The sequence below is a fragment of the Podarcis erhardii genome (genome assembly GCF_964252035.2).
Source record: "Podarcis erhardii genome assembly, chromosome: 8".
Taxonomy (NCBI): Eukaryota; Metazoa; Chordata; class Lepidosauria; order Squamata; family Lacertidae; genus Podarcis; species Podarcis erhardii.
In genome coordinates this window covers 88,767,573-88,791,608 of record NC_138499.1, presented here as the reverse complement: position 1 = coordinate 88,791,608, position 24,036 = coordinate 88,767,573, and the positions used below count along the sequence as shown (strand labels likewise).

Here is a 24,036-nt window from a genome sequence, read left to right as displayed (position 1 = left end):
GGCTTGCTTCGCAAGACGAAAATGTCTTGCGAGTTCCTGCGGGGTTTTTTCCCTCCCCCCCTTTTTCTAAGCCGCTTATCAGCTGATCCGATAAGCCGCTAATAGCGCTAATCCGCTAAGCTGTCAATGGGCTTGCTTCGCAAGACGAAAAAACCGCTAGACGAAGAGAATCGCGGAACGGATTCTTTTCGTCTTGCGAGGCACCACTGTAATTGGAAGGAAAACAAACCCTTGGTCAGCTGCTACACAAAGTGATGGTGAGGGACAAGGGCTCAGGAGAATTCAGAAGTTTGCCACAAAATACTTTTTGTGACAATTTGGCTGTTCCTAATAAAAATATTGCCCAACTATGGATTTTGGAAGTTTTTTTTTAATGGACCAACATGGTTGCTTTTTTGTGCTTCAGGAAATACCAAATCTAGTTGTTCAGAGCAGAATATACAACCAGAGGAAGATAAGGGTCATCTTCAGGTGGCAGGAAATTAAGGCTTACATCCCTTCAGCCACTATACTATACTAATGACGTGGATTGATGTACTAGGTCAGGGGCCCCAAACTACAGTCCACGGGCCACATCCAGCCCTCCAGGGTCCTGAACCCAGCCTGCCCGGCAATTGCAGAACCCGCTGCTATCTAATGGGTCTCCCCAGATCTCAGCCAGCAGCAGCATGCTGCTGCAGCAAAGAACTCGGCCCAGACACCATAGGGTGGAGGTGCAGGAGGAGGCCCTCGCGGAGCCCATTCCAGCTCAGGGAAGATGACCTCCCTCTTCTCCTTCCTTCTCCGGCTTTCTTCATTCTCAATCCTAGTTACAAAACTCCTCGTCCATGTGGTGCTTGCTGGGCAAAGATCATGGTCAGATCATGGGTAAGGCGGGCAGGAAGAGGAGGAGGTGGCTTTGTTAAAATGCACTTCTTTTGTAAATTGTTGGAAAATACGGGTCTCAAACATGAGGTCTTTTAAGCGGCAGTGGCTTTAATTCAAGATCTGTGGGTGGTGTTTTTTTAAAAAAGGTTTTGGCTGCAAAGCAAATTGCATAGCGCAGGCATAGACAAACTGGGCCCTCCAGATGTTTTGGGACTACAACTCCCATCATCCCTAGCTAACAGGACCAGTGGTTAGGGATGATGGGAGTTTGGTTCCAAAACATCTGGAGGGCCGAGTTTGCCTATGCCTGGCATAGCGCTTCCAGGAGATCTCCCCTACCATCGGCGATGAATATGCTAGTTTTGTAGGGTGAAGTTTGGGAAGGCGGAAGTGTGTTGGGGGTTTTTTTTTGGGGGGGGGGAAGATGTTGAGAATCCACTTTCTGAGCCAGAACTGGTGGGAAGGGGTTGCAGCTTTTGGAGGGGGCTGGCAGTTGTCCAGACAGAGTATATGGGATGTGTTGATGTGACAGGGGCTGAACTTTTTATAAGGCGGGTGTTTATGTGAAAAGCAAAGCAGTTGTTTGGGGGTGTGAGTTCCCCTTTTTTATTAGGAGGTTGCAAAACACTGGAGGGAGCTGAGCGGATTCTGTGCTGGGGAGACTGCTGTCAGGAGCAGCTTTGCTTTGCTTATGATATTATGGTTATGTAATCCTTACAGTAACCCTGTAGGGTAGGCCAGTGTTATTTCCCACCCCACCCCCCATTGCAGAAAGGAGAGGTGACGGCTAAAGCCAAGAGAGAGAGTGGCTTGTGCAAATTCAAGCTGCCAGTGACCCCAACTTGTAGCTTAGTCTCTGCTAAGCCAGCTGCCCTGATGCAAGGTGACCTGGGAGGGGGTCAGGTTTGTGGGGTCAGATTTCACATGGTTTGAGGAGAGAGCAGGCCCATACTTCCCATTGAGATACTTATATGTTTATGTTGATTAAACATTCATTTTAAATATTGTATTGTTTTTCCTGTTTTTTGTGCCCTACAAATAATATATGTGCAGTGTGCATAGGAATTCGTTCATATTTTTTCCAAACTATAGTCCGGCCCCCAACAGTGTCAGAGGGACAGTGAACTGGCCCCCCGTTTAAAAAGTTTGAGGACCCCTGTACTAGGTAAAATAACAAGAATTCAATAGGACTTAGTTCTGAGTAGACATAGAGTTTTAGTCTTAATGAATAGCTAGTTTACAGTTACATCTGAAGTGGCCAAATAAGGTTTGGAAAAGGTCTGGGAACTGTGGGTTGTATCCAGTGCTTATCCTTCTCAGAGTAGAACCATTGAAATTAATGACTAGTAAGGTCCATTGGCTTTAGTGGGTCTACTGGGAGCATTGGATACAGCCCCATGAGTTCAAATTACATAAGTACCTGTCAAATAAGGGAAGATGGGAAACTTACCATGTAGAGAACAGAAATTGAATTTTTCAAATTGTTTTTGCCAGTAAAAACAAATTTGTCCTTGATTAAGACATTAAAACCTTTAATTCTGAACTCTGTGCCAATCCAAGTCACAATCTGAAAGTAAACATAAACTTAAGTGTTTTCCTGCTGTTCTCCATAAGAAGGTGAGCATAATCTATGGCCATCCAGTTATGCTTCTGAATTCTCACTATTAGGTTTTCCCAGGAGATATGCAAAAGTTCTTTAATATTAGAATTTAGGGGAATGAAGACTTTTCTAGCCTGGGCCTTTTTAAGGGTTTTTTTTTAAAAAAACAAACAAACACATGGCATCTCATGGCCAAGAATAGTGAAGTTTTTAAACTCTTGTAAGTATAAAATGTATCAGCATATTGTTCTGCATCAGGGTATTCTCGGCTCTATTCCTGAACATTTTTGGTATGGCTTTCTTTATTGTTCATACTGAAACTCCCAAGTTTATTCCTAAATATTGGAGATCCTTCCAACTAAAATAGGCTTAAGACTCAATGTTAATTACACCAACTTTCAATTAAATTTCAGAGAAATTGATGGGATTTCTCTCAAGTTACTCTATTTAGATTGATATGTATGAATCCATATGCAGCTTGTTTACTTTTGCATTAAATCTATATACTGTTCTATGATCTAAGGTTACAGGGCGGTTTACAGCATAAAAAACTAAACTAAAAACTAGTTGAAAGTTAAATGCAGAAACCTTGGCTTATAATGGTACTTATTTACACACCTAATCCCAAATACAGCTTCTGCACCCAACATACTAAAAAGCAGAATGCTTTTTACTGCTCCTGGTTAAACATCCTTGCTAATCCTTTGAACAGAAAATCTGTGCTTGAACAGAAAACCTGTGCTTGTAATGATGCACACTATAAAACAGATGACGTAACCTTTTTTGCAGTGTTTGAAATTCATTGGGCGCCAGGCACATTTTGCTACTGGCACGGGTTCAATTACGACTACATAGATATTTCTAGGTGTCAGGTTGGTGACTGACATCTCCATCGAGCCAGTTGACTTGTGTGCAGCAAAATACGCACAGCATATGCTTCTGTGCTGCCACATGAATCATGGATGCTGGGCATCTTAGTGCTCAATCATTGCATCAAGGAAAGTTAGTGTAGGGCTGAGTACAAATATATTTGACTGTGTTCCAGCCTTTACACAGAATACCCAAATGGAAACTTGGAGACCACAGTTTAAAAACCCATGCCTTAGTGTATAGTTAATACCATTTCCATTTTCACTCTGTTTCTCCTTCTTACATACTAGGACAAGTGAATTATTATAAGAGCAAAGTACAGTCAAGCAATACAGTTTAGATTAGACGCAGCCTTTCTCAACCTGTGGGTCCCCAGGGGTTGTTGGACTACATCTCCCATCACCCCTAGCTAGCAAGGCCAGAGCTCAGGGATGATGGGAGTTGTAGTCCAACAACCTCTGGGGACCCACGGGTTGAGAACTGCTGGATTAGAGGTTTTCAACCTTTTTGAGTTCATGGCTCCCTTGACCAACTACATTCTTTCTGTGGCACCCCTGTGGGACTCAGTAGCCCAGTTATGTCACCCCTTGCTTGCAGAGCTGGCAGCCTCTCTCCCTTTTTTTAACACCCTCCCTTGTGGAGTGTTCCCTCAGCCTCCTCTCCTTTCCCCACTCCTTGGGAGTCTTCTGGGCAGCCGCTGCTGCTGTCCCTGGTCTCTGAGCTGCCCCCTACCACTCCAGAGAGAGATCCCTCCTCACACTGCCCCACAGGGGCCTGGGAAGAGGATGCCCCCAACCTTAGTGGCCCAACGGAGACTGGCCAAAGGTGAACGTGAGGCCAGCACCTTACCTTGATTGGCAGCAGCGAGCATTGCTGGGCCTGCATAGCGGAAAGGCTTCCCTTCAGCATCAAGCACTTAGCTCCCAGGCAGGACTTGCACACAGCAAGCACAAGAAAGGTCAGTGCAGCGCCTGCCTGCCTGCCTGCCCAGGCTCCCACTAGTCTGTCCATTCCAAAGAAAGGGCTGGTGGACTGGCTGGCTGGGCTCCTCGCCTGCCTGCTTGCTTGCTTACTCCATGGCCACCTCAGCTCCTGGCAACCAGCACCCGTTGGCCAGCCCCAGAGGCACCATTTGCCTACAGTTTGGGGCTGCTGCAACAAATAGCTGTGCAAGCCTTTGGGAGGCAGAGATGCAAGAGGGCATTAGGGGAGGGAGGGAAGGAAAGAGGGACAGGCCAGTGTTGCCCACAGCACCCATGACCAATCATTCATGGCACCTAGGGTGCCACAGCGCACTGGTTGAAAACCACTGGTTTAGATTATAAATAGACATTCTGTTGTGGTGACTGTAATCTAGGTTTGAGGTGCCATTTGGCGCCTAGTTTATACAGTCATACCTCGGGTTGAATACACTTCAGGATGTTATCTTCAGCTTCCTTCACACTCCGCTCCAGGTACGACTTTCTCTGCTGAAAGGCACAAAAGCAACAGCAAAGAGTTGTATTCCATCAAGTTCCACTCAGAGTAGACCTGAACCTTAGCTACTCAGGTCCATCAACATCAGTGGGCCAACTATCAAACTGAGGCTAGCACTGATTGAACAGCACCCCTAAAAAGAACCATACTGAAAAGGTTAGAGGAATTTAAATGTCTTTAAAAAAGGGTTAGACAAAATTGTGGAGGATAAAGGTATTTTCCTTAGACAAGACGGATACAGTGGTACCTTGGGTTAAGAACTTAATTCGTTCCAGAGGTCCGTTCTTAACCTGAAACTGTTCTTAACCTGAAGCACCACTTTAGCTAATGGGGCCTCCCGCTGCCGCTGCGCTGCCAGAGCACAATTTCTGTTCTCATCCTGAAGCAAAGTTCTTAACCTGAAGCACTATTTCTGGGTTAGCGGAGTCTGTAACCTGAAGCGTATGTAACCTGAAGCGTATGTAACCCGGGGTACCACTGTACTATTATTACCACAGTTTTCAGTTTTACTTTTCAGGGAAGAAAAATAAAAGTACAACCCTAGGTATTGTTACCTGGTAGTAAAGTCCACCTTGCGCTGTGGGACATTCTCCTCAGTAAGTGTGCATATGAATGCCACCTAAAAATCTGCATTTCTCCAACTGGTTTCCCTGGGAAATTGTCAAGCCAAAATAGATGATTAGTGAACTGTAGTTGGTGATTATGGTTAGAATCTTTGAAGTAGTAAAGAGGTTTCTCTCATCTAGGGAAAACCAAATGTTGGCAGGTTCAGCGGTTATAGGTGACCTAAATTTAGTCTGCAGTACAGTCTAAATTACTGTTACCTTGAACATGGTTGTAAATGTGTTCAACTAATAGTATGTGTTCTGAAATTTCATTCTCCAGTAACATTTGTTCTTGAAAATGCATGCATGTAGGTATCAAATATGTGGCTTTGACACAATGTATTCAGTTTTGTTCTGGTTTGGAATAAATTGTTAAATGAAACAGAAGTAACAGCTAACCTCTATGTCTTCAAACAGGTTGAGTCGTTTATTTTGGACCAAGAAGATCTGGATAACCCGGTGCTTAAAACAACATCAGAGATATTTTTGTCAAGTGCTGCAGAAGGAGCAGACCTACGAACAGTAGATCCAGAAACACAAGCAAGACTAGAAGCCTTGCTGGAAGCAGCAGGTAGTTTTCTTTTTTCATTTTGATAGTAGTTTTATTTGTGGGTGGTGGAACCAATAGTTTTGACCTTGAGGAACAGAGATTGCTGTGTGCTCAGACATTAACAACTTGAAGTTGAGTTTCGGAACACAATTGAGTTTCTAGAATTGAACATTTTAAAACTTTGTTTGGGGTGCCTAAAAGAGTTTAGAAGTGCTTATGTCAAATTCAAGACATTGAGGCAATGTACTCCACAAGGTTTTACCCAGATGCTGCTGTGTAAAACTGTGTTTTACTCATACAGACTGTCTCAATTATCTGAGCTAAGTGATGCAGGAATAATGCTTCAAATCACAATGGTGACGAGTTCAGGGATCTTGAGATAATATTGTTTAATGAAAAATGGGAGTATAAACAGGCTCTCATTCAAGTTTGTATCTGAATAAGTAATTCATGCTTGGTTGTAGCAGTCAGTGAATTGAGCAGTAATAATTTAAGTTTGCAGTATGCAGACAAAAAGCAGACAAGAGTGGGGAATAAAGGTAGCCCTTTTGAAAATGCATTCCAGTAACCTTAACCAGAGCATCTAGGATGTATTTCATTTGGTGCATCAACCTATATTAATGAAAGGTGTTTCATGGTACATTGGACACAAATATAATCTAGGCTAGTGATTCCTGAACATTTCCCCTATGGACCATTGGAAAATTGCTGGTGGTCTTGGTGGACCAATTAATGATTTTCCTGCCTCTTGTAGCAATTTCAGTGCACTGTACTAGATAGTGAATTCTTTTTAATTTTATTTCTATTCCTGTTATTTTTTATATTGCATTTTATTGTATTACATTTTACATTCCATGGAATAAAATTATAATACAATGAAATACAATATAAGAAATAAAAAATAAAGTAAAATTGAAACATGATCATTTGACTTGGACATACCACAGAGCATCTAAATGAAGTTCACAGATCACAAGTCATCCATGGATCACAGTTTGAGAACCTGATCTAAGCTGATGTCTCTAGACAAAATCATGGCAGCCATATTCTGCATCAGTTGAAGTTTCTGGGCTGCCTTTAAGGGCATATTGCAGTAATCTTACTTGAAGTGACTAGGTAACTATTAGGACCAGGCAAAGATGATTGGGGGAGGGGGGAATGGGTGGCATGTTCAAGGGAGGATAGCTCCCACCTCCCAATTTTTCTGTTTTCCCCCTGTGCCCTAACATTGGTTCCATATCCTCCTGGCAGGGGTACAGCTTTAAATCAAACTGATAAAAGGAGCTATTGGGACACAGCTGCCACATCAGCTTTCAGGAGCAGTACTGGATCTGGAAGTACCCTGAAGCTGCACACCTGCTGCTTCAGGGGAGTGTAACCTCATTGAAAACATGCTGCACCCTGGCTCCTAAAGCATCAGTCCTAAAACTGCTGGCTCTGAATTTTGTACATCCTAGCTTCAGTAGATGCTTTATTCATGCACATAATCAATGGAGATGGGGGAGAAATCTAGATCACTACGAAATGTTTTGTTTTTGAAAATGGCTATACAGTTGTCCGTGTAGATCCAGTGTGGTGCATTATTGGATTAGAGAGACTAGTTAGAAGCAGTAATGTTGGATTTCTGGGGAAAAATAAATTGGAAAACTGGATCTCTAATTGAAGGTTGTCACTGCTCAGCGTAGTTGTCCTAGCCACAAAGCCATAGCCAGTTGTTTTGGGGCTCTTGTGTCCTAAAAGGAGTCAAGGTTGCTCCACATAATAGGAATTTTACTCTTACCCTGTTACATTGTCAGGATTAAGAGGTGACTTGTCAGAAGCCTTTGCTTCTATTTCAGATTAAGCATAATTGAGAATTAGTTCCAAATCCTAAATGGTGATTAATCAGCTGTGGATTATTGAAACAAACTTGCTTCATAAATCACGGTTTGAAGTTTGTTAGCTTCCACTAACAATAGTCAAAACTAACTGCAATTTGTCTGGGTTGAGATATCATAATAAGCTGTGGTTAGTTTAAGTTGGAAATGAAAGCTTCTAAACTCCTCACATCCATGTTAGAGGAAGGGGGAGACATGTAAGTGGCTTGTCTCTGTAACTCTAAACTATAGTTAGCATTATATGCAAACAGAACCATTAAGTTGTGTGTAAAAGACTTTAGAAGGAAATGATAGCCAATTTCATAATCAGTTCCCGTAGCTTGAAAAATAATGCTGACATAATATTTCTAACATTCTTAAAAACATAGTTTAACACAGTGTTAGAAACTCAGATATATACAGTCAGCAGAATGGAATGCCTAGTTGCCATTTTTGGGCCAGACGGCTTGAAAGTTGTATTTTTCAATATGACTTTTTGGTTCCTGAAATTCATTGATTGTGCCGATAAAATATAACCGATAGAATTCCACATCTCCAGATGGTAGAGATGTCACATGCCCTCCTGGTGCCTAGGCATCTTCACTTGGTTGCAAGTGGCCGATAGCCCAGTGCAAAATCCTTCTGGTGAATTTTGAATGCTTGTTTTAGCATGGTGTTTCGGCAAAAGGTACAATGAAGTATCTAGAACACTTCTTAAGTTTATCAGTTATTGATTGATTCATTTATATAGCCACATCCGAGATACCAAGGGTTCTGTCCTTTATATTTAAATTGGCATCTAACTTTAACTTTAGTTTTTTTAAAAAAAAACTCACTAAATTTTCATTATGTCACTTTTAAAAAATTGAAGCATTAAGTGCAGATGCCGTTGACATTTTCCCATTCTTTTTGTAGTTCAGGAACATAAGAGTTGGATTTAAGGACGCAAAAATAATTATCAAGTCCTAAAGCTAGCTTTGTCTTTTCCATGTTCTGTTTGATCTTCCTGATATCGTAGGGTCAAAGTAGTTTCTAATTTTCTAGCATGTTTGCAGCTGACAACTTTAACTAATAGTGCATGTGGCTGAAGTTTAAAATGGTGTCTCTGCATTTTTTGTGTGGTTTTCATACTAACCTGATTGATGAACGCACATTCGCTGAAGGGATTGGTAAATTGTCCACTGCCGATGGTAAAGCCTTCGCAGATCCCGAGGTGCTCCGAAGATTGACTTCTTCTGTCAGCTGTGCATTGGATGAAGCTGCTGCTGCATTGACACGGATGAGAGCAGAGAACAATCACAACGCAGGACAAGTGGACAAGTATGTATTGAATTCCTGTTCATCTGGTTTGATTCTATCTGCATTTGACTTGAAAAGCTGAGGATTGTGGATAAAGTGGCTCTTGGTATATCTAATAAAGGAATATAAATAGGCCTAGACCAGCTTCTGTCTCTGGTATTCAGAAATGTAAACTGAATAGTGACCACTTTGGGCTTTACCCAAAGTAATATTTCAGCCATATCAATCCCTCAATGTGATTCAGAGGCGAGGTTCTCTAATTGGCTTGGAGAGCTTCAGTAGCAAGATAAGGTAATGTCATGAGACAAAATTGACATATTTCCACATGTTAATTGATGAAGTATATTCACATATATGTTGCATCCATGCAGTTTCATGCAAATTTAAAAATGGGATAGTTGTATAATGAGGCAATATGGAGCACAGAGGATGAGGCTTATATACTCATAGGAAAGTAAGGAAGGAAGGCCAGGAATTACTTCATAGAATATTAAATGTCAAATAGTTGTCCTTGGTAAAACTGTACAGGGAAGACTAATTGAATGTGCGAACATTAATACTGAAATTGCTTGCATTAGATACATTCATTGCATCAGATGAAACATGCATTTTGCAAGAATTCGACTTTAGGCCTTCAGTGGCTGGATTTTGTTTTTTTAAGTGGCAGGTAGACTGCAAATATCCTTAATTCTCACAATACAGATAAATACCGTATTTTTCGCCCCATAGGACGCACCGGCCCATAGGATGCACCAAGTTTTTTGGGGGGAAATAAAGAAAAAAAAAATTATTTCCCCCCCAGGCGCTTGTGGGGCCGGCAGCGGGGAGAGGCACTCTTCTCCCCGCCGCCCGCCTGCAGACCAGATCCGGGGACAGCGGGAGGACGCGCTGCGCCTCGCAACTGTCCCTGGAGCTTGCGGGGCAGGCAGTGGGGAGAAGTGCACTTCTCCCCGCCGCCCGCCTGCAGGTCAGGTCCGGGGACAGCGGGAGGATGCGCTGCGCCTCCCAACTGTCCCCGGAGCTTGGGGGGCAGGCAGCGGGGAGAAGCGCTCTTCTCCCCGCTGCCCGCCTGCAGATCAGGTCTGGGGACAGCGGGAGGACGCGCTGCGCTTCCCAGCTGTCCCTGGAGCTTGCGGGGCTGGCGGCCCGGAGAAGCACGCGTCTCCCCGCCATCAGCCTCCAAACCACATTGGGAGACAGCGGGATGGCGGCGTTCCGCCTCCCCGCTGTCCCCCGACCTTGTGGGACTGGCGCTGCGGCTCTCCTGAAGCCTGGAGAGCGAGAGGGGTCGGTGCGCACCAACCCCTCTCGCTCTCCAGGCTTCAGCGAAAGCCTGCATTCGCCCCATAGGACGCACACGCATTTCCCCTTCATTTTTGGACGAAAAATACGGTAATCTGGGCTAAAGTCAGCATAGAGATTAATCTCTCATCATGTTTTTTAATTCATACAGTGTTCACTTAATGACTTGGAAACTTGATAGACAATATTTTATGTGAAATTTACTGCTTAGCCAGCAGTATGGATATGCATCTCTTAAAGTGTTTGGCCAAAATGTTCAGAAAACCATGCTGCAAGCTTTGTTGTTCCCTTTATTCAATTTTAAGATTTAAGATTCTGAAAAAGAAAAACACATAATCTGGTGCACTTATGACTTAGTCATCCTTCTACCTATATTAGAAATTTATATAGCTGCCTTTGAAATTGTGACTTACCAGTGCTGTCCTATGAACTGCCACATGGCTATATAAAGACCAAGTGGTGTACAGTCAATTTACGGTATACTTATTTTTATATTTATATAAGCTTTATGTATTTTTAATTTTTGGTATTTTTTATATAAATATAACAAAACAACCTTTCAAGGTGATTACAGTAAAATACTTCAATTTTGTCACCCAGAGTGGCAATTTAGTCCTTTCTAAATTATCCTGAATGCATTCTTCATAAATCTCCCAGATTCCTGGTTCAGGCATCTCTTTCCCTGTTGTGAGTTGCATGGAAAGAGTCCTTAAAGCTCACTCCCATTTTCCCAGATACAGTCACAACAAGAGTTGCCTAAGCAGCTTGCTAAATGATTCTTCATGTTTGTTTAATATAATTTTGTAAAGGACGCCAGCTGTCTTTAGTAATGAAAATTGTACTAAAGTTAATCATAAGTTACCATTTGTGTAATTCATTTGAGCTACTTCCATGTGTGCTCATTGTATTTAAAATGTTATCTTCCAGTCGCAGTTTGGCAGAAGCATGCTCGGATGGGGATGTAAATGCTGTCCGGAAGCTGTTGGATGAAGGAAGAAGTGTAAATGAACATACAGAAGAAGGGGAGAGTCTCCTTTGCTTGGCATGTTCAGCTGGGTATTATGAGTTGGCACAAGTGAGTAAAGACTAGTGTTCTAAACCATTCCTTTAAATACTAAAGGTGTGAGGCCTATAGATAATCTTCTAACTTATCCAAGAATTAAAAAGTGTATTTTTAACCTGGTATCTAGAGGGTGCAGTAGAAACATGCTTTCCTTAACACAGTCATATCAGTTCTTTAATGCTAAAACTTCTCATGAACCCAGAAATAATTGATATGTTTATAAAATGGACTACTGATTTAAAAGGACAAGGCAAATGTTCTGCTCACGTATTCAGTGGCTTTTGAAGTGCTTAATCCTGCAAGGTTTAACTTTAACAAGAAAGTTGAACAAACACCACCAAACAGGTTTTTTTCTGACTTCTTAGCATATTCCTGGGTAAAGATGAAGTTTAGTAGAACACCTTGCATTTCTGTTATTCCTTGATTCTTGAGCTATTACTCTATGATTTTTGAATGCCTTCATCTGCCCCAGCTGCAATAAAACATGTCTCTCCTGTATCGGTCTCTACAGCCACAGCAGGTGCTGTAACTCTCCAACAGTTTGTCTTCACCCCCAAAGGCACACCCTTCCATTGTCTTCCAAGACAGACAGATGCCAGCCAACTTTGAGTGTGGTGTCATTTGTCAAGAAGTTTCCTTGGAAATGTCATTAGGACTTGCTTTGTATGTCTTAACACTGGCAGTATCGCTATTGGTGGTAGTGATGTGGTTCCATTTAGTTCTATGGCAGAAAGTAAACATCTTCATTGGTGGCACCAGATTGCTCTTGCTCTGTTGTAAAAAGCTGCCCTCTAACCATCATTGTTTGTTTCCCTTTCTCCACTCCCTTTTCCCAGTCATGGTAAGAATATTCAAGTAGAGCTCTCCCCACTGTGAAAAGGGAATGGTAATGGTTTTTCAGCATCAGGTTAGGAAAACTAACCATGTCCATCTCTGTAACCCTATCTTCTGCCTGCATAATCTGAAGGATTACTTAGTATGACATGGACTTCATGAAGTTATTGTCAAGATTCTGAGGGTCACTATAGGCCTGTAGCTCATGCAGCTAAGAGTTATTGTGGACACAACTGAGCTAGCTGGACCAATGGTCTAACTTGGCAGCTTCCTGTATTCATGGAGATACAATGACAAAGTCTGAGGATGGGATTCACACTATGAGCCCCCTTAGCAGAAGCCCTGTTTAAGAACTTCCAGTTATGCATTTGTGCTTTCCCCCCTCTGCCCTTGTCTCCCATGTTCCCAAAATTGGATCTGTGGGGTTCTGGAGGATGCTCAGAGAGCACACAGGGGTGTGTGAAATCCTTCCCTTGGTGGCACGTTTGCCATTGTGCAACATTTAATTCCACCCAACAGCTTTGCAGCTCTCAGCTTTTGTTCTGTGTGTTTTGTGCCAGAGATTATTACAGCCAGAGAACTAGAAGCTAGAAATAATTTTTACCTCATGTTGTTTGAGAGAAATTTAAAAAGAAAAAGTGAGCTGAATGTGGTGGTCATGTGAATTTGGATCATATCCACATATCTTGGATGTATTCAAAGTATGTATTGAAGTATTCAGGTTTACAAGTACTGAGGGGGTGGTCATCTTTAACTTTGTATTCTTTTATCTTCTTCCTGCCCTACAAGGTGCTCTTCCCTTGTTGCCTTATCACAAAACCATGACGCCGTTTAACTTTACCACCACCTTAGTGTGAAGGCCGTGTGGAAGGCTAAGATAGCGGATGGAGAATAGTGCAGTTCCCACAGTGCTGTGCTGTTTCTTTACTTCAGGAAACAGCTCCACATTGTGGTGGTGGCAGGAGTGCAATAATACAGTTGTATCTTGGATCCCGAGCGCCTTGGAACTTGGATGTTTTGGTTCCCAAATGCCACAAACCCGGAAGTGACTGCTCCGGTTTGCGAACATTCTTTGGAACCCGAATTTCCAATGAGGCTTCCATGGCTTCCGATTGGCTGCAGGAGCTTCCTGCAGCCAATGAGAAACCGCACTTTGGTTTCTAAACGTTTTGGAAGTTGAACAGACTTCCAGAACAGATTCTGTTCGACTTCCAAGTTAAACTGTATTGAACTTAACTATTTCATTGTTAACCCAGGACAGTTTCCACATTTCCCAGGCTTGTAAACGAATCACATTTATTTTTATACAGACTGATTTAATGATTACCCATGCTTCCTTTCTACACCCTTATCTAGGCTAGGCCCTTCTCTGCTCATACCTTTTTGTTTTGTTTTCTTCCTCTGTTTCCTTTACAACTAGTCTTTCTCAAAATGGCATTCCTCTGAATGGAGACTCCTGTTTAGAGGGCTGGCACAGTGCTGGTGATAAATGACTTTTCTTGTGACTGAACATCTGATTCTTCCCTTCACATCGAGAATGACTAAGTTGAAGCCTTTAAAAGACCAAGAAAGGGGAATAGTAATGACTAATAGGAGTTTAACTTCTGTTTCATTTATTCAGGTACTGCTTGCAATGCATGCAAACGTTGAAGATAGAGGAAATAAAGGAGATATAACCCCACTCATGGCAGCAGCCAGTGGCGGCTATGTGGACATTGTGAAACTGCTGCTTGTTCATTGTGCTGATGTCAATGCCCAGTCTTCAACAGGTAAGTGTAAATAAGAAATGAAAAACTACTAATAATTTGAGTGCCAATAGATTAAATAGATGCAAATATTTACTTAGGGATGTAGTATTATGTGTGAAAAGTAGTGCACTGTAAACTTTGTCTTTTAAGTGATCACTCAGTTGAACCTGGATGAAGAAGTTCATGTAGTATTAGTGTTAATATTATAATATTTTAAAACAGCAACACTGTCACATTTAGGAGAAATTAAATACCTTGACACTAATTTATAAGTTTTCATAAAGCATTTTTCTGTAGTAAGAAATATATTCCAAAATCATTGCTCATTAGAAATGACTATTGAAAGTACACTAATGTAAAACTGCTCAGAATGTCAATTTGTAACCAGTGTTTTCTGTTTGATATTATGCAGATTTAAAGTCCCGTCAAACAGTAGTCATCCTTTTGCGGGACCAATTTCTTAATCTCAATGAATAAAGAGTTAAACTTGCAAAGCAGGGGTGGTGTAGTGGTTAAGAGCGGTAGACCCGTAATCTGGGGAACCGGGTTCGCTTCCCCGCTCCTCCACATGCAGCTGCTGGGTGACCTTGGGCCAGCCACACTTCTCTGAAGTCTCTCAGCCTCACTCACCTCACAGAGTATTTGTTGTGGGGGAGGAAGGGAAAGGAGAATGTTAGCCACTTTGAGACTCCTTCGGGTAGTGATAAAGCGGGATATCAAATCCAAACTCCTCCTCCTCCTCCTCCTCCTCCTCCTCCTCCTCCTCCTCCTCCTCCTCCTCCTCCTCCTCCAAGTGACCTTGGTTTGTTTTCCCCTGTTCTCTTAGGAAACACAGCACTCACTTATGCCTGCGCTGGGGGATTTGTTGATATTGTCAAAGTGTTGTTGAAAGCAGGTGCGAATATTGAAGATCATAATGAAAATGGACATACCCCCTTAATGGAAGCAGCCAGTGCAGGTCATGTTGAGGTTGCAAGAGTACTTCTGGAATATGGTGCAGGAATAAACACTCATTCCAATGAATTCAAAGAAAGTGCTCTTACACTTGCTTGTTATAAAGGTAGGACATTTTGAAGGATTGCATTGGAAAACCTGAGTATCCCTGTATACCCTTCTAAAGAAATCTGCTGCTTGTAGCATTACACTGTGTGTTTAATTATAACATAAAGGCACAGTATGCCCTCCACAATTCACTGTATGTAATGCCATGCAAGAGGGCAGGGCTGAGGAGGGTTAGGGTGATTGATTGATTGATTGATTGATTGATTGATTGATTGCATACATGTCTTCCCTAATGTCCCAGGATGGGTTACAACAATTTAAATTTTAAACACTGCTTTTAATGTTATACCAGTACAAAAGATGCAATCTCAAAAAATAGGGTGTGTCCTGAAAATATATACCTCAGGTGTCAAAGGCCCCTGGCTAAAGAGGTGCGTCTTCAGCGTTTGCCAAAGTCGGTATAATGAAGTTGCCAGATCCTCCCCACAGAGGTGCAAGTTCCACAACTAAGTGGCTGCCACAGAGTGCCTTCTCTCAGGCAGTGGAACTACCAAGCGATAACCCTCTGCTGATTTGAAAAGGTCTGTATGGAAGAAGGTGGTTTTTCAGAGATCTGGGGACTCAGTTTTGTTTAGGGCTTTGAACGCTAACACGAACACCCTGAATTAGGCCTGTGGTTATCTGGCAACCAGTGCAACTGTTTTTAAATGGGGGCTGTAAGTCATCTAAATGGAACCCCAGTCAGTAATCTGTCCTCTGCATTTTGGATCAATTGAAGTTTCCAGTTGACTTCTAGGCCATCCTCACATACCATATCCCAACTATTACTGCTGCTGTGAAGGATCTTTTTAAAAAGTTATTTTCAATTATGCATACATAATATAAATTATATTTAAGCTCATATCAAATTGCCATGGACTACTGTTTGCATTCCATTGCCATTTGACTCCAACCTTTACATTTTGTTCCTCTTTACATCCATATGTATATATGGTTTACAACAAACCGTACTATCCGATGCATGCAATGAAATGGCCTCTGACAAAAGCTGCCACATGCCAGTATACAATGTGTTACTACGTTAAGTTGGCTTAATGTACTAGCTTGGTGTGAAACTGTTAAGCATAGTTGGTTTGAACCATTATTAGGTCTTGTAACATGCTGATTTTTCTCTTTTATTTGAAGGTCACTTAGATATGGTTCGTTTCCTGCTTGAAGCTGGAGCTGACCAAGAGCACAAAACAGATGAGATGCACACAGCTTTAATGGAGGCTTGCATGGTAAAATAACCATTGGATTAAATGGTGTTTTGGTTGAAGAAAACTGAATAACTTGAACATACCTAGCCTTACCTCTTTCACTACTTAAAGAAAACACATTGCAAGAATGTTTATGCAAGATCACAGCTATTCATTTATGTTCTAAAAACAGCATTCCAGTATTTATTGCCATGGCATATAAGTTTAAGTCAAACACTATTTTTCTTCAGCTTGGTAAAATTGTAAAAGCTAGTAGTGGGGAATGAGTTGTTAACAGCTTGCAATCACAACTTAGGTTAGCAGTAAACTAACTGTAGCTTGTAATAGCCAGAAAAAGAGGATAAATATAGTAACCACCTCTCTGAAGAAGAATGGTCTAATGCTGCAGTAGTCTTCTGCATTATGCCATTAGCACTTGTGCTATATAAGGATGCAGTGAGTAGTCAAAAGCTTTGATTGCCTACTACCTGGTTTGAAAAACGTGTAAGGACAGTTACTGCTGGGAAACTGCATAGAATTAGGTATATTCTGTATCAATGATACGCTTTATATTCTGTATATAAGAATACACTTCATGATCTGCTGTGAGACATCATAGAAGCATTTGAATAAAAGCAACAATCATATCGTATAGTAAGTAGCAACTGATTAAGCAGCAGCAAAGGGGCAAATATTCTAAAAGGCTCAGTGAAACAATGGTCTGTTACTGTCTGCCTAACAGTAGGCAGTGATGGGCATACCTCTCTAGGGAGGTTGTGCGTAACTGAGAATGAAGTGACTCTGTTCACATATAACGTTAAGCTAGGTATGGGGAACCTTTGGCCCTCCGTGTTGCTGAACTACAGCTCCCATGAATTCAGAAAATAATCAACAAAATATATTGTGCTGCAGTATTCTTTCAGCTGATCCCTGCAACCATGTTGAAAATGGAGGACAATGCCAAGCTTCCCTTCCCTGTCCCCAGCAAGCTGCAATGAACATGGAATTAAATATCTACTGTAAATTGATGACAAACAAACTCTTGTAGATGCTCCTAGATTTGTGCATGCTCTGTCCAGCAGAATATCCTGTGACTCTTCATCCCATGCAATTAGTAGAGGTGCATCTGAATATAGAAGGTGTGGAAGAATAGTTGATTCTTGGTCAGCAGAGGAGTGGAGCATACAGGAAAGGGTTAACTCCTAGAAGGCAGTGGTCCAGGGCAAAAAAGTTCCCAATCAACCATCATGTAGTGCAGGGGTAGTCAATTTTTTTATACCTACCACCCACTAATGCATCTTTCTTGATGGTAAAATTTCCTTACTGCCCATCAGTGCTCAATGGAAGGAGGATTCAGTTTCTGCCGTTGAACCCCCTACCGCCCACCTAGAATCCTGAAACACCCACTAGTGGGCGGTAGGGACCAGGTTGACAACCCCTGATGTAGTAGGTTAAGGAGTTCTGCAGGCAGACTGCTCTTAAATTCAGCTGGTCTTCTCCCGGCATTGCTGCACATTCGGGGGGGGGGGGCGGATGGACGACAGCCACCAAATGTGACTGTACACACCACTTCCTCTGGAAGTTATATATGGAGCAGCCGTCAAGGTCCACACACCCAATGGCCTCCAGAAGGAGAGTATTCAGCAGTTCCTGTAACTGGAAGCTGTCATCCCACTCAGTTTCAAGGTATACTGCTTCCGAACATCTCTTTTGTATGCTCCACTCCTCCACTAACTAAGAATGGAAACTTGGATGCTTTCTGGTCAGTGCAGAGTGGCACATACAGCTTGATTCAAGTTGAACCTGATTCCACTGATAGCTCTTCTGTTTTACCTTCTCAGTTGGCTTCTGTATTGCTTCTTCTGTTCTTGTTTTATAGTTCTTGTTATTAGACACAGTGGGGTTCTCCTTCAGATACATTTTAGTTACTACAACCAGTCTGTGGACTAGTGGAAAGGTCTCATCTGGCTGTAGCAACAGGAAATAAAAAATAAAATAAAAATGTTTTGACCCTGTTTTCTAGAAGATGACATGCCTGAATGTTTCACTCTGCTGATCAGAATAAGATTTCACAGTAAATTCAGTTGTTTGCAATTTAAGCTGAAGAGTGAACATACATTCCTAACATAATTCAAATGATATTGAAAATTTCCTTTCTAGAATATTTGAGCTTTCTTTCTTTCTTTCTTTCTTTCTTTCTTTCTTTCTTTCTTTCTGAAATAGGATGGGCATGTGGAAGTAGCTCGTCTGTTACTGGATAGTGGTGCTCAAGTGAACATGCCTGCTGATTCCTTTGAATCTCCACTGACACTTGCTGCTTGTGGTGGCCATGTGGAGCTAGCAGCCCTGTTAATAGAAAGGGGAGCAAACCTTGAGGAAGTTAATGATGAAGGTTATACTCCATTAATGGAAGCTGCTCGGGAAGGCCACGAGGAGATGGTGGCTCTATTACTAGCTCAAGGTAAGACAACACATTTGTTGCAAATTAGAGCATTAATATTATTTTTACTAGCTTCTTTCTTGGTGGCTTCAATACTAATATTGCTAGCAGAGTAGTTCATAGTTTATAGTATCATAGAGTTGGAAGGGACCACAAGGATCATCTAGTCCAGTCCCCAACACCAATTGTGGTGTTGATTCTGGTGCCTCTTACACTGAGGATAATTACTAGGGCTGCTAACCTATTCAGAATTCTCTAGATCAATAAAAATATTAATTGGAGTAAAAAATGGTGTTCCCAACCAACCTGATTAATTTCTAAGCACCTTTTATTGCAGGATGTAATGTTTATTGGATTAGGAAACCTTCATTTTGCGCTAAAAGAAAAGGCAAGAGAAGGTGTTTAAACAGACTTGCTCAGCCAGCCAGTGTTGAAGATGTGATTAAGGAATCTTGCCCTTTTATCTGTGCCAGCAGCAGTTCCACAAAGCTCCTTAGGCTGCTACGTTGGGAAGAGTACAAATGTGCTCCCAGTGCTTAATGTTTGGCTGGTGCTTCTGTGTTTCTCCCACTTGTTCCTACCTCTACTGCTAAATACTTCGCAGATTGGATGAGGATCTTGCACACCATAACATTGCTCTGCTGGCTACCTTCGTAAGAAGAGCCAAGTGTAGACCAAGAAGCAGGTATTGCAGGGAGGCATCTTCGCTTAACTGGGTGTGGAATGTGTGAAAATGTCTTAAGTTAATGTGTTACCTGGCAGATAAGTTGAGAGAAAATTGCTCTATTGTACCTCTTTTAAAACCATTTTTTCAAGGTGTTGGGCCTTTTGTTGCCATTGTGGTAAGCCAGTGGATTTATTTATTTGATATTTGGTTTTTATATTTGTATACCATACCACACAATAATCAACCATGTCTTCTGGGCAGGTCACAAATAAAAATAAAATAAAATATGAATACAGTAAACTAAAACTATCCATGCAGAAGCTGCGCTAGCACAGAAATTAGCAGAAACCATATGAAGAAATGCAGGCCAATAAAATAGCACTAAAATCCAGTGAGGGGGAACCAATATCAAATGGGCATGCTAATGATTTTTTTTCCTAAATAATTTTTTTTGTAGGTGCTAATATAAACGCACAGACAGAAGAGACACAGGAGACAGCTCTAACTTTAGCATGCTGTGGAGGGTTTTCGGAAGTAGCTGACTTCCTCATTAAGGCAGGAGCTGACATAGAACTTGGTTGTTCTACACCTTTGATGGAAGCGGCACAGGAGGGCCACTTAGAGCTGGTGAAGTATTTACTAGCAGCAGGTATGTTTGCTATTACAGTTGGAAGAGATAAACCAGATAGTGGACCTTCAGATGTTTTTCAACTCGTGACTTTAATCACTCTTGACTAGTATGGCCAATTTATTGTTGCAAATTGTAATCCCTCAACACTTTCTTGCATGAGTCACAATGTAGTTTCTCCGGAGCAATGAAGAATATAGTCATAATTCTGGAACTATTGGAAATTATTATCAGTAATGTAAAAGTATTTAGTATTCAAAATGCTTATGTAGCTAATCTTCACAACATTTTTGTGACATGTTTACTACTCTCATCAGGATGACATGCCTAAGACTTCAGCGTCCAGATTCATTTGACTGGTTTTCCCAAGAGCATTTGTGTTCTCAGTGGCAGTCCCTGTACTCAATAGCAAAAGACTTATGAAACTGAGAAATGTTACCAAAGGAACCTGTGATATGCAGAGGGGTGACTTGCTGCTCAGAGAGTGCTAGCCTAAAATAAATATTCTGTCACCTCACCAGTGATTTATTTTTTTAAATGGTGTTTCCAATTGAGGTATCCTGTCAGTAGCATTTGAGAAAGGAAATGTTTTATGAGCCGTTCTAGGTTGAGTGTTAATTGGGTAGATTTTTTAATACATTGTGAGTAATCTAATTCCACACTCTTCCACAGGCGCTAACGTTCATGCAACAACTGCAACAGGAGACACTGCCTTGACCTATGCCTGTGAAAATGGACACACTGATGTTGCAGATGTTCTGCTTCAAGCTGGTGCAGATTTAGTAAGTCTTGAATATTTCTCTAAAATTTTGGAATGTAATGGGAGCTTTTTATTTTCCTTGAAAATGAAGAAGAAAAGTGCCTATGCAAACTAGATGGGAGAGTAGACCAAATTGTTATCCAGAGGAATGAATGCAAAATAATTCATGAGTGAAAGTATAGATTAACAATTTGTCTAATACTTGGATTCTTACGTTGTGAACTGCCCTGTGATCTTCGAATGGAGGGTAGTATGCAAATTTAATAAATAATAATAAATAATTTTGTAATTGTTCTGTTTACACCAGTTTTTTCATCACTTTGAAAAAATAACAATTTTCAATCTTTGATTTCCTTCCAGCAGTGCATGTTCCTTGTATTTCTTTTCTTTAATTGGTTCTATTTGCTGATTTATCAGGAAGTGCCAATGGGACAAGATTTTATATCTTTTATTTAACTGAACTAAATATGTAAAAGGGTGTTCAAAATGGAAAAGGTTGTTTGTATTCTGCATGCTTCAAGTACAACAATGGGTGAAGTGTATGACTGGTGTTTTTAGGTCAAGTTTTTGTGCACAGCTTGTACTAAAGTATCAAAAATGTTTACAAAAGCATTGTCGTATACCACCTTTGGTCCATTTGCCAGGCAAAGCCCCTTCCTTATCCCTAATCTTCAGGTTGTGTTTGGTCCAAACAGTTTAGTGTTCTGTTTAGCTCTTGGGTAAGACTTCAGTCTTCTCGTTGCTGTTTGTGACTCTCACCTATTTTGAAGGGGGCTTTCTTTTGCCTCACTGAAAAAGCATCAGCTCTACCTTAAGCTTGCCTGCTGATCTTGCTCTACAATATTAGCAAATTAGTTCTTCTCTTTACTTTCCCCCACAGTATGGATTTCACTTTCTTCATAATATTTCTAAACAGGAGCATGAATCTGAAGGTGGAAGAACACCACTGATGAAGGCTGCAAGAGCGGGTCATCTATGCACTGTACAATTTCTTATTAGCAAAGGTTGGTAGTAGTAATAGTAACATTAGTAGCTGAAGGAAGGATTGCTTGACAGTTGGCTGTTAGGAAGAATGTGTTGCTTTATAGCAAACATTACCTTTTGCTATACATATAATGTTTTGTACTAAATGTATGTTTGGGATACATATAGCAGTGGAAAATGAATGTGGACCGTGTTTTTGAAAGCTCAGTGCTTCATATACTTCTTCTTCTTAAAATAATCCTCTTTTCATATCTCCATAAAGTATTACAACCCCCATGCCCACATACTTGGAGTATGAGATTTAGTGTATCTTGCTTGAGGTTATGCGCTTGTGGCAGAGGCAGTGTTACAGGGGTTGTCTCGTTCTTGTAGCTGAAGACTAACTGCAGCAGGTTCAGGTTAACTGTCATTTGGTATACAATGCTTAATGAAAAATGAGTTTACCAGCATTTTCTTTTAAGCAAACATGAAATATGAACGTGAACCTTTAAATATTTTGGTACCTGACTATGTCATACTTGGAGTAGGCCTATTGAAACCAATTGATTGAAATTGGCCAGCACTGGTTTCAATGAGTCTCCTCTGTTTATGACAGAGCTGTACTGTCCTTTAGAACTCAACTACTTAATTTATATTCCAAAATTAACATACAGCTAATAACAAACTGGCTTTTACTATGTGAAATGTTTTTAAAACCTAAATGTAAGCAATTTCCTCTTCACTTGCAAATTATTGTTCATTTTAAAATTAAATGATTTGGAATCTCATTCCCAACAAATGGTGTCTTTGCATTAACTTTGTTCCTTGAAATTTCCCTTTAATTACATCTCTTTGCGATAGGTGCCAATGTTAACCGAGCTACAGCTAATAATGACCACACAGTGGTGTCACTGGCATGTGCTGGGGGCCATCTTGCTGTTGTTGAGCTGCTCCTAGCTCATGGTGCAGACCCTACTCATCGTCTTAAGGTATTCCAAGTAACTCATTTTATTATTTTACAGTATATACCTTTTGTCAGTTGTATTGGCTAATGCTCCCAAAGTATGTTAACTATAAGGTTGGTTTTGTTGTGTATACCTAGTTAGTACAGTACTCAGATCACAAACTACTATAATCTGTCTTCTTAAAATGTGTATTCCAGGATGGCTCGACCATGCTCATTGAAGCTGCGAAGGGTGGTCACACAAATGTTGTTTCCTATTTATTGGATTACCCAAACAACGTTCTATCAGTTCCAACTGCAGATATGTCTCAGCTCACACCGCCATCTCAGGATCAGTCTCAGGTAAGCTGTAAAGCTTTTAACTATAGCAGTGGAAAATGAATGTTTACTTTTACCAGCTTGACATAAATGGTGCAAGTTTTTATATAGATATAGAATATGAATTTGATATAGAATATGAATAGTACAATTTGAGTAAAAGTCAAGTAGAGAGAAACTCCCAAGAACAGTGATTCAAAATTCAGGTGTGCTACCTCTTCTATTTCTCATGCTGTTGGATTTCTTAAAAAGCTTAACTCTTAAATTTGAGGGGAGGAAAATCCAGTTCCATACTAAAAGCTCACAAAAGCTTGTTTGAACAGTACACTTAATGCTGTGCACATGCAGGGTGTGAGGAGAGTATCCTACTTGATTTGGATTAATGTTCAGGTTACTTTAAAATCCACTGATAAAAGTTTTTAATCTGAGTTGATTTTGCAGGTTCCACGTGTACCAATGCATACACTTGCCATGGTTGTACCTCCCCAGGAACCTGACAGAGCTCCTCAAGAGAATCCCCCTGCACTTTTGAGTCTCCCAAAAGGTTAGTATGCAAACATTTTTAAATTGTATAACTTGTGCTAGGATTCTGAATTCATTGTGTGTCTGGGGCATGGGAAGTATTTGGGACTTGATAGTGAATGGTGCAGGTCTGTTTCTCTTTAGTCATTTTAGTATAAGATTTTGAAAACATACTAGCAGTTATCTAAAGAACTGCTTTGGCTCCATGCCTGGAGTTGTGCTATTCCAGTGATAACTTTTGATTTGAACAGCCAGTGGCAACCTTAATGTCATCACATGGTACCATATCTCAAACTCCTTTTAACGCTCCCTTCAGTTTCAAAGCTCTCTGCCATGTTGCATGGAGGTTACTGTTAACAAAAGCAAGTTTTAGATGATATTCAACTAAGTTGAATTAATGACCACGACTTAGTTAAGTCCGTTAATTTTGATAGGTCTCTTATAAGAAAAACTTTCCTGAATAT

The 24,036-nt window shown here is 41.0% G+C and overlaps 1 protein-coding gene across 10 annotated transcripts in view; it reads left to right on the top strand.

The window, feature by feature from the left end:
• Positions 1-24,036, top strand: part of LOC309347785 (ankyrin repeat and KH domain-containing protein 1-like) — a 90,352-nt gene that overhangs the window by 9,117 nt on the left and 57,199 nt on the right. For 9 of the 10 annotated variants that reach the window (XM_081872566.1, XM_081872564.1, XM_081872561.1 and 6 more), the window contains exons 2-14: positions 5,836-5,989; positions 8,988-9,144; positions 11,353-11,500; positions 13,944-14,091; positions 14,897-15,130; positions 16,258-16,352; positions 18,534-18,771; positions 19,875-20,066; positions 20,718-20,827; positions 21,722-21,809; positions 22,630-22,757; positions 22,931-23,074; positions 23,492-23,594. In XM_081872566.1, coding sequence (XP_081728692.1) covers positions 5,836-5,989; positions 8,988-9,144; positions 11,353-11,500; positions 13,944-14,091; positions 14,897-15,130; positions 16,258-16,352; positions 18,534-18,771; positions 19,875-20,066; positions 20,718-20,827; positions 21,722-21,809; positions 22,630-22,757; positions 22,931-23,074; positions 23,492-23,594 — 1,939 coding nt within the window. The remainder of the gene's footprint in view (positions 1-5,835; positions 5,990-8,987; positions 9,145-11,352; positions 11,501-13,943; positions 14,092-14,896; positions 15,131-16,257; positions 16,353-18,533; positions 18,772-19,874; positions 20,067-20,717; positions 20,828-21,721; positions 21,810-22,629; positions 22,758-22,930; positions 23,075-23,491; positions 23,595-24,036) is intronic. The other variant, XM_081872562.1, reaches the window with a different exon arrangement.